The sequence below is a fragment of the Sprattus sprattus genome (genome assembly GCF_963457725.1).
Source record: "Sprattus sprattus genome assembly, chromosome: 12".
In the NCBI taxonomy this organism is placed as follows: domain Eukaryota; kingdom Metazoa; phylum Chordata; class Actinopteri; order Clupeiformes; family Clupeidae; genus Sprattus; species Sprattus sprattus.
In genome coordinates this window covers 32,050,547-32,064,692 of record NC_137910.1, presented here as the reverse complement: position 1 = coordinate 32,064,692, position 14,146 = coordinate 32,050,547, and the positions used below count along the sequence as shown (strand labels likewise).

General features: G+C 40.5%; 1 protein-coding gene across 1 annotated transcript in view; it reads right to left on the bottom strand.

The window, feature by feature from the left end:
- rab11fip2 (RAB11 family interacting protein 2 (class I)) overlaps nucleotides 1-14,146 on the bottom strand; it is a gene marked incomplete at both ends in the record, with an annotated part of 82,013 nt that overhangs the window by 23,906 nt on the left and 43,961 nt on the right. The window contains one exon of the mRNA XM_080848444.1: nucleotides 1,611-1,698. Coding sequence (XP_080704570.1) covers nucleotides 1,611-1,698 — 88 coding nt within the window. The remainder of the gene's footprint in view (nucleotides 1-1,610; nucleotides 1,699-14,146) is intronic.

Here is a 14,146-nt window from a genome sequence, read left to right as displayed (position 1 = left end):
TGACATGTTGCTATGTTTTGCAGATTAACAGTGAAATAATGTAGTGTGTAGAAATTTAAAGTGTGAACATAAATCTTAGTCTAAGGGCTTATTCAGCTTATAAACTGTAATAGCAGTACACTCAACTAACAAAGGCTTATAATTTCCAAAATGCTGTATCTAACTCGAAGTTTCAAATACACAGTGTTTGGTTATCAAAAACAGTCACATTAATATCAACTCAATACTTAATAATTCACTTAAATCTCAGTACGTCAAACAAACAAAAAAAAATCTTTACGTTAACAAGTTGCTAAGCGCATTTAGAAGAATCAACCATTCAAACAGTAGGCAATAGCATTCAAAATGATCATCAGTGTAAAGGATATCACGTCGCTAATTCACTTGAAAGAAGCCGTCCGCTCACTTCAGACAAAACAATTCCAGTTCAAAAGTTCAAGTTCATTATCCGATGCACAAGCCTGCTGCGAAATACCAGTCTCGTTATTCCACCATCCGGGTCACGGCACCAAAGATGTAACCCTCTCTCTCCAGTCAACGGCCCGCTGGGACTCTGCGTTGTGTTTTAGGTTATCTATGTTGGTTAGCGGGTGGTTGGGCGTCCAAAGTACTTTACACGGGAGACGAGGACGTTTCGAAATGGTGGCGAGATTTATTTTACAGTATATCACACAGCAGCTATCTCCTTTATCTAGCACTCACCGACTCACTCAACACATCTCCAACAACAGAACTTAAGACAAACGTACGGGTCACCCCGAGGTACAAAACACACAAACAAATTAACAATTACAAAAAACGGCTGCCACGCTGCCTAGAGGCGTGGCACATTCACTACCTTACATTAACATTGATTCACAGAGACAATTTTAATTGCTGGGAAAATTGTGGCGGTGAATCTTAACTGCTTAAGTGCTGACAATCACTAAAAGATAAGGTAACCATCCAGCTGTCTCATTATCTTCCCTAATGAGGCTCCTTTTTATGGAGACATCAAAAGAGATCATTTCAAATCACTTGAATTACTTGGAGAAATTGCCATCAAAGATAATTTTGTCAAATATATATTTTCATTTAAACATTTAAACAATAATTATGAAGGAACAATATTTTAAGTTATTGCATATGATTGACTATTACACACTAGAATTCTGGAAGAGGTTTGTGTTCCTGAATACTGGAGCAATTGAACTTTGACCTCTGACTCCTTATCTTCATTGCAATTACTGTGCCAGAAGAATAATATGGTCCCTTCTCCTAAGCTAATGGAAACTCGCTAATAATTTCACACCATCTCAAATTACATGCAGATCAAAGACAATGAGTAACTATTTCTGTGGTTAATTTGGTAAATCGTAGACAATCTGACAATGTTTAAGATGAAAATCTCTGACTGCAACTTCTAAAAAAATGCTTACAAAGGTCCAATTAAAAGTTTCTGATCGTTCAAAAACTGTAATTTCACTACCTTTAAGGCAAAAACCTGTGAAGAGGAATAAAACACAACAAAGAAAGAAATGACAAAAATAATATCTATGATATGGTGCACTATAGTCAGGCAGTGGCTGTGGATTACAAAACAACCAAAAACAACCCATCAAATGACTTACTTTTTTCTGGTTAATTCCTTTCTTTCCTGGTGAGGTCCTTTGCTTGGCACTGAGGTCAGTCTTGCTGTCAGGCATTCTAATATTATCACTGCATGGAGAAACAATAATTAAAATCCTGAACAGGGTGGCCTTTAATAAAACATGGTCTTGATTAAGGAAACAGTTTTAACTTCCTAAAATGACAATCTTATTGACACAAACTATTCTCACCATTCACTCTTGCAAAACTAAGTGAAGTGGCAGTGTTTTTCCTTAATATTTAAGCAGAATGCTGATATTTTTGATACTGGTGTCGCCTGCATTGTGTCTATACTAAGGTTGTGAAAATGAATTATAGAAAAATAACGCAGATTAATCTTACTCTATGACTCTATGATATTGTGCTCAGTCAGTGGTGCAGTTATAGTGTGTATGCTTGCTTTAGATGTGGAGCTAACATCAATGCTTTGGGCTGGATTGGTAATTGGATTTTAGGTCTACAGCCTCATCTTGGATTTATTTGTATACATCACTTTTCTTTTTGAGTTTGAGATGGAGATTGGAGCAGTAATATTTTATTTTGTAATACACAGCATAGTACTCACTCAAATCGGACCAGTGATTTTGCTGAATGCTTCGATTTACCATTCTGAAAAAGTCTATAATCACTGTATATAGGCAGGAGCAATACAAATGAATAAATGACAAGGAGCGGTATTCCTCTGTCTGCAAACAAAAAAGGTTTTGCTTTCACCACACCTTAAATGATGGCGCAGCTGTGTCCAGACGCCGTCAGGGTCTCTATGTTTAGACTGTGCATTTTACCTATTTTTCTTATATTTAATCTGTTTTACTGATGTGACTTTTAGTATGATCACATATGATCACCAAATGCTTTTAGAAATTAGGGATCAGTGCGGCATATTTTATGTTAGCACGTCTTTTGACAGCAAGTCGGCGTTTCCAGCTGAGATTCTCCGACAAACTGACAGTCATAACAGTAATAGCGACAAGCCCTGGAAACGGTCAAAACACAGAGGGAGAAGAGGGGGTATCTGGGACAGACTGAGGAGGAAGGCAAACACTCCACCTTTGCCCAGTATTCTTCTAGCAAATGTCCAATCTCTAGAGAATAAGATTGATGATATTAGAGCAAGGATTGCCTTCCAGCGTGACGTCAGAGATTGTAGCATTTTATGTTTTACCGAATCCTGGCTGTCCCCATCTATCCCGGATCACTCTGTTACACCCACCGAGTATTTCTCCATCGCTCGCATGGATAGAACGGAAGAGTCCGGAAAGTCCAAGGGTGGAGGAGTTTGTTTCATGACTAACAACAAGTGGTGTGATCCGAGGAACATTACCGTTCTCTCCCGGGGCTGTACTCCCCATCAGGAACACCATTATGTGCCGCCCCCACTATCTACCCTGTGAGTTCACCGCAATCATCACCACCGCGGTTTACATCCCCCCACAAGCCAACACAGATACTGCCATATCCGAGCTGCAGGAGGTGATAAACAAACAACAACATCGTCATCCGGCAGCTGCTATCATCGTTCTTGGTGATTTTAACAAAGCCAAACTTTCCCGGGGCCTGCCTGAATTTAAACAGCATATCCACTTCCCGACGCGAGGAGACAACACCTTGGATCACTGCTACACTCCGTTCAAGGACAGCTACAAGGCTATCCCCCTGCCTGCATTCGGAAAGTCCGATCACGTTGCCATCTTCCTTCTCCCTAAATACAAGCAAAAGATCCTAAACGAAGCTGTGGTGACTAAAGAAGTAAAACGTTGGACTGACCAATCAGAAGGCTTGCTGCAAGACGCGCTTGACAACGCTGACTGGGAAATGTTCCAGGAGTCCTCCGTCGACGTCAGTGAGTTTGCGGAAGTGGTCGGGAACTACATCCACCTACTGGTAAATGACATTATACCATCAGTCAAAATAAAAGTTTTCCCAAACCAGAAGCCATGGGTAGATGAAACTGTCAGGGCAGCACTTTCAGCGCGTACTGCTGCCTATAATGTTGGGATTACTACGGGGGACATGTTGGACTACAAAGTGGCTGCTTATGGCCTTAGGAAGGCCGTAAAAGCTGCAAAGTGCCGATATAAGGACAGTTTGGAAGCCGACTTCACCGCAGGTGACCCCGCTAGTGTGTGGAAGGGCCTGCGAAAAATGACAGACTTTAAGAACAAGGCCGGCTCGGTGTGTAGCTCTGACCCCTCCCTTGCTGATGAACTCAACACTTTCTTTGCACGGTTTGAGATGGAGAGTGAAGATCATAACTCAATGGCAGTCATGGCCGACATGTTTGGGAATAACACCAAACCCCCCTTCATAGTAAGTGAGAGTGATGTGAGGAGGGTGTTCAAAGGGGTAAATGGGAAAAAGGCTGCCGGGCCTGACCAGATCCCTGAAAGGGTCCTTAAATCCTGTGCTGACCAACTAGCTCCAGTGTACACCATGATCTTTAATACATCCCTGGCCCAAGCTGTCGTCCCATCTTGCTTTAAAAAGTCAATCATTGTACCGGTGCCCAAAAATAGTAAACCATCATGTTTGAACGATTACCGTCCAGTGGCCCTGACCTCTGCAGTGATGAAATGTTTCGAAAGGCTGGTGAAAAATTACATATGCACCTCCCTGCCAAACTCGTTCGACCCCCTCCAGTTTGCATACAAAGCAAACAGAAGCAAAGATGATGCCATCTCCAACCTGCTAATCACCACTCTTACTCATCTGGATGGTGGGGGGGGGACTATGTGAGGATGCTGTTCATTGATTACAGTTCAGCTTTCAATACCATAGTCCCCCTCCGCCTGATCGACAAGATGAGGTCGCTGGGGATCAACACCCAAATGTGCAACTGGGTGCTCAGCTTCCTTACTGACCTCCCCCAGGTGGTGAAAGGGGAGGGTGGTGTTACCTCTGGGCCGCTGACCCTCAACATCGGTTCCCCCCAGGGCTGTGTTCTGAGCCCGCTGCTGTACAACATCTACACTTATGACTGCACAGCCTCCGGAAGTTCAACCTCCATCATTAAATTTGCAGACGACACTGTGGTGCTGGGTCTTATCTCTGATAACAACGAGCAGCCCTACCAGAACCAAGTGGCAGACCTGGCACTGTGGTGTCAGTCCAACAATTTGGCCCTAAATATAAAAAAGACAAAGGAAATGGTGGTGGACTTCCAGCGGAAGCAGGACAGCGGGTTCACCCCCCTCACCATCAACGGGGAGCCTGTGGAGAGGGTTCCTAGTTTTAAGTACCTGGGGGTGCACATCACTGAAGATCTAACCTGGACCCTCCACACCCAACATGTGACAAAGTCATCTAGGCAGCGACTGTACTTCCTCTGGAGGCTGAGGAAATTCAAGGTCTCCCCTTCCATCCTGAAGACCTTCTACTCCTCAGCCGTGGAGAGTGTCCTCACAGGATGCATCTCCGTCTGGTACGGAAGCTGTACCGCTCAAGACCAGGACAACCTACAGAGAGTGGTGCACTCAGCTGAGCGGACTATCAGAGCGTCCCTACCCAACGTGAAGGACATCTACCACAAGAGGGTGGAGTCGAGGGCAAAAAACATCAGGAGGGATGACACACACCCCAATGCCAGCCTCTTCACCCTGCTGCCGTCGGGTAGACGCCTACGAAGCCTTAACTCAAGGACTGAGAGACTTAAGAGAAGTTTTTATCCACAGGCAGTGAGACAGTTGAATTAAAATTTTTAATTCAACACCTTATTTTTAAATTTGATTTTATTTACATTTTTTATTTTATCTTAAATAAATAAATACATTTATTTTATTTTATATTATTATTTATTTTTGCACAGAGTGGAGCATTGACCCTTTAACATTTCACTTAAATTTATTGTGACAAATAAAAACACTTGAACTTGAACTAAATGTATATTGTATGCCAACAGACCCTAACATGTTGACATATTTAACCGTGAGCCTGTCGAAGTTCTTTGTTACTGGTATTGTAGCCGTTATAGTATCAAATGATAATAACATAACAAATAGAAAGCCTGGCCTGGCGCTCACTATAGGTCCCTTCCATGGGCGGTTTTAGGCACGGGCGAACCCGGGGCGGCACTTTTTCAAGACACGTGGGGGGCAGCACGATCACTTATAAAAAAATAAATAATAATCATCTGGGCCGTGAAGCGCTTTTCTATCATATCACTGCAAATTGGCGCCCCCTGCAGCTGCAGGCGCCTCGGCTCGCTAAGAAGGTGCCGCGCAGATCCTGGGTGAGAAGGGGGAACTGTATAGGGCAAAACTCTAATGCAATAAGTGGGCTAAAGTCAGTCACACATCGACTTTCTTTCAAATAACGCACATTCATAACATTATAATTACAGGCCTGTAATTCCTGCACGTTTTTGTTTTTCTGAATTGTGTGAAATGGCTAATACAAATGGACACAGAACGATTATGTGGCCACCAAGGGCAAGGTGAATTGGAGGAAGGAGACCACTGGCTGCATCAATTTATCCAACTAGTGAAGGTAGTAGTGAGCAGAGTATAGATAGATGGATAGATAGATAGATAGATACTTTATTTATCCAGAGGCAAATTTAATACATCTATTACATTATCGAGATCGAGATAACTTTTGAAGGATGCTCGAGTGGGCAAGGTAAAAATGTGTTTTCAGTCAAGTGTAACTTAACCAAAAGTCCTATTAAGGCAACCAGCTAATATTGAGCACCAGCAGAATTGTTTGCTAGCTAGCGTAAGCTAGCTGATTTGGTCATAGGGTATGAATATGTTCATTCATCTGACACTAGGCTAAAGTGTTAGCGAAATCGCGCTAGCCACAACTAACAGAATGTCACAGCATACAGAGTACTAGTATAATCTTAATAATTAACAGGTCGATAGCTGGCTGGTTAGACAATATATTTCCTTTTGACGCTCGGAGGGGGTCTCGCCAGGGGCGTAATTTCATGTAGAGCCACCACTGTACCCTTCAATTCTTATAGTCAAGTTCTAAATTCTACACAAAATAGCCCATAATGACAAAATGAAAACAGATTTCCAGATATTTGTGCTAATTTATTAAAAATCTAAATGTAAACTTCCATATCAAGTGTGCACACCCTTTGATATGACTAGGGATGGGAATTGATAAGATGTTAGCGATTCCGATTCCATTTCTAATTCTGCTTAACTTATCCGAATCCTTATCAAATCTCAAGGCAACATTGTTAAATAACCAAAAACAAACCTAAGAATGGGTCCACAAACTGAAGTGGAAATGAAGATTATTCATATAGTGAAAGCTGGTTTACACAATAAAAACAAATAAAACTAACACAATACATAGGGTCTGAAGAAGTTTACCTTCGATATAAACAGATGAAACGCTAACGTTAGCCGTGCTGCTGTTGCTTGGTTGAGATTTATTAACGTTATCGTCACTCCATAGCGAATTGAAAACGTGACATTTCAGCGAAGTTTTTGCATACTGTGTGGACAAATGTTTCTGCATACTGCTAGTATTTCCCTTACTTGACGAAATAGACGTTTTACAGGCATTGCAAGTGGCCCTGTGGTCATCTTTTCACGTGAAATTTAAGCAAACTTTTGAACGCCCCCTAGATGCCATGTCGGTTGCAGTCTAAACAAAACAAGGCTGCATACGTGTGACGTCATTGCGCATGCGCAACGACACTGGAAAAAAAAGGTTTTACTGATGGTAACATCAACATCGCTAGCTAATAGTCACCATCCTAGCTAGCTACATACCTCCAGTCTCTCGCCAGAGACGGAATACATAATAAGAATAAATAATCTTTTGGAGGTTATTAGCTAGCTTGAAATACTATATACAGATCTTACCCAGTGGTGAAATAACATGACTAGTCTACAAGGTTGTACTGGTTGCATTTCAATGAAGAGGTCGTAGGGTTTCAATTTTTTTTTTTTTTTTATTGAGACCTATATGCCTTTGCTTCAATTATTGTTGTGTCCACTTCGTTGTTGATCTTAATATTTTGGATATATCCTTCCACTGCATATTGCAGTCCCTTTTGGCCTGATCTGGAGGATATCGCGGAGGTATTACTCCAAAAATCATCACTCATACTGACAGTTATAGCGTTTGTACCCGTACTCGCCATGGCTTTCAGGTGGACAGTTCCGTGAATTGTGTCGGACGTAGCAACAATAACTAGGGGGCGGAGCCCTGGCGATCGGTCAATTGCGAACCGGTTCTCAACAAGATCGATTTTCGACTCCCCAACTCCAAGCCATGGGGTCAAAGGAAGTGGCTGCAGACCTCCGAAACAGGGTTGTGTCAAGGAATATATCTGGAAAATCAGGTCTTTATAGAAGAGTGGCTGACGGAAGCCCCTCCTTTGGAAAAAGGCACATCACAGCCCGCTTGGAGTTTGCCAGAAGGCATCTAAAGGACTCTCAAACTATGAGAATGAAGATTCTCTGAAAACTAAAATGTAACTTTTTGGCATGAACACCAAGCGTCACATCTGGAGGAAACTGTGGTATTGTTCAATGTTACTGATAACAGTTGATTGACATGTATGTTTAACCAATAGGAGCCATATGTTGATAGGCTTGGGACCAATAGGATGAGGGAGTGAATGTGGGGTGCGGGGGTCAGACACGAAGTGGGCATCTGATTAAACATGTCAATCTTAGTACACAGTCTGTCTCACGCGCATTATTAAGTGAACTTGACAGAAACCAGGTACTGCTCATCACCTGGCTAATACCATCCCTACAGTGTAGCATGGCGGTGGCAGCACCATGATGTGGGGATGTTTTTCAGCAGTGGGAACAGGGCGACTAGTCCTGATAGAGGGAACGAAGAATGAGGCTAAGTACACAAAGATCCTTCAAGAAAACCTGATCCAGAGAGCTCTGGACCTTAGACTGGGGCGAAGGTTTACCTTCCAACATGACAACGACCCGAGGCACACAGCCAAGAGAACAAAGGAGTGGCTTTGGAGAAAGCCTGTGCATGTCCTTGAGTGGCACAGCCAGAGCCCAGACCTAAATCCAACTGAACATCTGTGGAAGAGCTGAAAATGGCTGTGTACCGACGCTCCCAATTCAACCTGACGGAGCTTGCAAGGATATGACAAGAGCCAAGCCAAAAATGTCCTGGAACAAGTGTGCCAAGCTTGTAGCTTCTATCCCAAGATGCCTTAAAGCTTTAATCCATGCCAAAGGTGCAGCAAAATTAATATTAGGCTAAGTGTGTGTACAGATATGTAACCCCTAAATAACCTCTTTTTGACTCAATCTATTGTAGTATAAGTCTGTAATAAAACCTGGAGAAGGTGAAAGGGGCAGTTTTGTATAATTGTCAACTAGTGAGGTAAGTGATTTCATAACTCTTACTCGAAGCAATGTATCACTACATTTGTTCACCCCTACTGACTTTCCCTTTAAATAAGTAAACAAAAAATGTGGTCAAAGATGCAGAGATTAAAAGCTAAATTTACACTGCAGTGACTCACTATAGCTTTTTGCAGTACCTAATGGTATTATAGTGAGGCCAGACTGATGCTAGCTGATTATCATGCTAACTTTAGTAGATATCTTGGCAACACAGCACATACGCTTTTTTCATCATTTAACATCCATAAATAAATTCCTCAGTTGAGCATTTGGATCTTCTTGGCCTCATGTCACCAAATGTGTACTGAATCCTTTGAACTTTCTAGTTATTATTATTGCTATTATTGATTTTCTGACAAGAAATTAATTATACAAATGATTTATTCGAAAGGAATAAAATACAGTTAAATATCAATTATTAAACATATTAAATAAGTAGTTTACATCAATGTACATTTACACGACATGATATTATGTAATACAATATAATGTAATACAACATAACAAAGGCTTTTAGTGAGCATAAAGGAAACACTGATCATTTGTGAGCATTCTCAAGAGAGAGACAGCTCCTCACACTGTGGTCTCCTTTGCGAATCCATCCACATTAACCCTGCATGGCGCCTCCCAAGGTACTTCTGGTCTGCATCCAGTATGTTCTGTAGGTCCCCACACAGTGTAGATGATTCTGTACCATAGGCTGGAGGCCAGCCAACCTACATTGGCCTTCAATCCAAGATGGAGTCCTCCTCATTCAACATCGGATCTGGTGTTGCTGTCCTTCAGGGTAGCCTCTTCCTTTGATTGAGAACACCAGCTCTGGTATTATGCATCTGCATAACACGGGACTAAGTTAAATTAGACCACTAAAAACATCAAATGGGGAGAGCGCCTAAGAATTACTGGAGAAAATAGCATTGTACATTCATAGTATGTCTTGAGGTTTTATTTATTATGCAACCTAAAACAGTACATTGAACAAATACATGGTTTAAGTTTAGGACATTAGCCCTATTGACCAACAAAGATAGACCTGAAACTCACTTTTTATAACTTCAGCATCTACATTTGCACAAGCCATCCACACGCCGTTCAGTAGTCTATGGTGTCATTACAGCCTTGTTGTGTGGGGAAGATACAGGGGAGAAAAAAGGAAAATTGATTAGAAGTTCATTTAGATTTAGAATCCAAGTAAGTGTTATGAAACAATCATGATGATATACTGTACCTACAAAACACGTAAGCCAAGCATACCTTGTCAGTGGATCATATTTGTTTTAGGGCCGAGACTCGATTAAAAAAAATAATCTAATTAATTATAGGCTTTGTAATTAATTAATCAAAATTAATCGTATTTTAATCGCATATTATAAATATTTGACCTGAGAACAGTGAGAAGTAATTTTTTTCACATGGATTTTTAGTATACCATTGAATAATGACTGAATACATAAGCTTAAGCAACAAAAATATTGTTTATTTTTGTTCAAGTCCAACAGACCAGTGCAATTTTTGCCATTAAGTGTAGCAATACCATATTTAGAAATGTAGTACATTTCAGAAATTCAGGTAGCCTATAGATAGGTAGACCTTCTGTAAACTATAATACTTTGGGTTTTTTAAGTAAAACACAATACTTTCAAGTACATTCAGAACATTGGAAACCCTGACTGTTAGAAAACATCTCTGGTGGAGTGTGGGTTGTGTGTGGGTTGTACCCGGAGTCAGGCTTAACGTCCACGCTAGCTGCTATGTTTTGCATTGAGGTGATACTCGATGTGCTGCAGTGATATGCGAATTCCTTGTTGCATAGCTTGCACTGAACCTTGTTCTTATCCGTTCGGTTTTTTTTTGTAACAAAATGTCCCATCCACTGGCCAAACAAGGCGGTCTCATCCATAGACATGTATAGGTAGACACCGCCTCCACTGCTTCTCGGTGAAACGCGTCGCCGCCATTTTGGGAAAGGAGCTCTCTGCCGTCAGAGGTCTGTCAGACATGTCAAACTAGCGCAAGTTGCCAGGAGCTGCGGTTTATCTGGATAAAAATCACGATAACCTTTTACATTTCGCAACCAATTTCATGGAGTATTCAAGGGTTTATGCTCTACGTGAAGTGTGTGAAAAAGATTTGCCTCTACGTTACTTTGAATCTCGCTAGTTTAATCGCCAGTCATACATGTGCATGGGTCTATAATAAACGCTAACTTTTCTTGCAAAGCTTGTGCATTTTGAAAATACTGAGAAGATCTATAAACTATCGAAATAGTGCTTCTTTAGTTACTACGTATTGACCATCATTAAGAGAAAGAAGCATACATCAAATAGTGAGAAACTGGCAGTCAGTGTGTTTTTCATAGTTTAATAGTTCCTTTTCAAGTATGTGCATTAAGAAACCTTGAACAGTGCAATTGGCAATACACAGTTATTTCACAAATCAACATTACAAAAAAAAGCTATATATTTCTATAGCAGTAAAAATATACACATCTCAATATCAGTGGCGGTCCGTGCATTTCACGACTGGGCCTTCAGCGATGTCCTACTACACGATGTTAAACTGAGTGAATCCACCTCCTAATACTATCATTATGACGCCATGGCTCTCGAACCATTATATTTATCCAGAAAGGCAGTATAAGTGAGCATTGCATCACCTTAACATAGTCGAGTACAACAGACTTTATTAATATTTCCGGAGCATTTAAAATCAATACACCCGTATTAACAATACATTGAGAGTAGTAAACTCTCAGATATATGATGGCTTGGATATTACTGTCACAACTTAAAAATAAAAGGCGATTTTCAGGGATTAGTCTACAAAGTTTTATTAAGTCTACCGAAAGTAGCCTATGAGAGCTTAAACAAGTTTGTCCACTAAACATCGCATTGTCCCACCTGCAAAGCAGTTTCATTAAACTTCCCATCCTCACGATATCCAGTTTTTCTTGAAAGTTCCGTCTTGAAAATGGCGTTGTAATTGTATCAAAAACTGGAATTATGAAGTTGGTGTAAACTAGTTTATTTGAGTTGGTTAATGTTATTATATTTAGTCTTACCAATTGAAACAACTAGCATAATAAGCATTGAAACCGATGTACGTCGTTTTCCGTTTTCGCATTAGCCAGCTAAACTGAGCACTGAAGCACTGCACCGGTCTGCCTCAGTATCCAATCAAAGGACGTTTACGTGTCACGTTCAACGCGAGGAAAGAAATATTCCGGGCCTTCTAGAAGGCCCAGTGTCGCCAACTCGAAATCTGATTGGTTGTCACAACTGTCTGTTTCAGTTCATTCAACTTAAATGAACTGAAACAGCCAGTTGTGAAAACCAATCAGATGTACACGGGCCTTCAATGTGAATTCTGAAGGCCTCAGGGAAGAATTCTGTTCTCGGGGAAGGTTTCTCGGAGCGTGGCAACACATGATAGCTGAAATATGATTGGATGAAAGCTCTAACATAAATTAACAACGCTGGAAGCTATGAAATGAAGATAATGGACTATGAGGAATAATTGAATACATTTTTATGAAAAGAAAATATTAAAATTAAATGTATTTATTACATTTATTTTCTGATGATGTTTAGGCCAGCAGAGAAGGCCTTGAAGGCCCTGACGGACCACCACTGCTCAATATATACATAGCCTACACATCTCAATAGTTGAACTGTAATATAAATAACATAGCATATATATAATACAATATAATATAATGATTCAGTATAATGTGCAATGGAATAACATATATATGATATATAATGATATATAATATGTGATACAATATAATATATTTTAAGTATAAGTATATATTCATATTATAATATATATATATATATATATGTGTACATTTGTACAATTTGACATAATATACAATCATGCTCTTAACATTTTCAGATCTATGCAGTGCAATTGACACAATATATAATTGTGAAATAACTGTGTATTGCCAATTGCACTGTTCAAGGTTTCTTAATGCACATAGGCTACTTGAAAAGGAACTATTAAACTATGAAAAACACACTGACTGCCAGTTTCTCACTATTTGATGTAAGCTCTTTCTCTTAATGATGGTCAATACTAGTAACTAAAGAAGCACTATTTCGATAGTTTATAGATCTTCTCAGTATTTTCAAAATGCACGAGCTTTGCAAGAAAAGTTAGCGTTTATTATAGACCCATGTGTGACTGGCGATTTAACTAGCGAGATTCAAAGTAACGTAGAGGCAAATCTTTTTCACACACTTCACGTAGAGCATAAACCCTTGAATACTCCATGAAATTGGTTGCGAAATGTAAAAGGTTATCGTGATTTTTATCCAGATAAACCGCAGCTCCTGGCAACTTGCGCTTGTTTGACACGTCTGACAGACCTCTGACGGCAGAGAGCTCCTTTCCCAAAATGGCGGCGACGCGTTTCGCCGAGGCAACGGGCTGAAGCAGTGGAGGCGGTGTCTATCTATACATGTCTATGGTCTCATCAGCTTATTTGTTCTTGAACATTTCTTGTTCTGTGCCACTGTGGTTTGTTGTATGCGCGTTAGTTGGTGCGCCAGTATAATTGGTCCGTCTGAAACTCCTCCAGTGAGAAACGTTCCGCGGTGCAAAAATAGATACGATAAAAATGCGTACATTTTTTTAACGCGTTAATTTTTGTGTAATTAATTAATCTTAATTAACGCGTTAAAGTCCCGGCCCTAATTTGTTTGTGTTGTTTGAATATTTTGCATAATTTTCTGCAAGGCTTTCTGTAAATTTAGATTCAACCACATTAAGACAGGGAGCAGGTAAAGCAATGCAAGCACACTGGAATGTGTGGCAGTCATGCAAAAATACAGCAGATACCAGAAATCAACTTACTGAAGTAGAGTCCAGCTCGTTAAGGCCCCTCTGGAGCAGACATCCTTGCACCTCTCAGTTCTCTCATGTTCCATTTCATCCTGTCCAATCGCCATAATATGCTCTTCAGTTGTATCATTTGAAAACGCATTTAGCAAGGTTACCAGCTGTTTGTTTTCCATCGGACTTCATGGAATATTCCGGCATGTAGGAGTAGCATCCCCACTCTGCCTTTGTTAAATAAGTTAGTAGAAGAACCTCAAATGCGCAGAATAAGCAGGGCACAATGTAGTCATACAGTTCATTTTAAATCCTTTTACATACCAGGTACA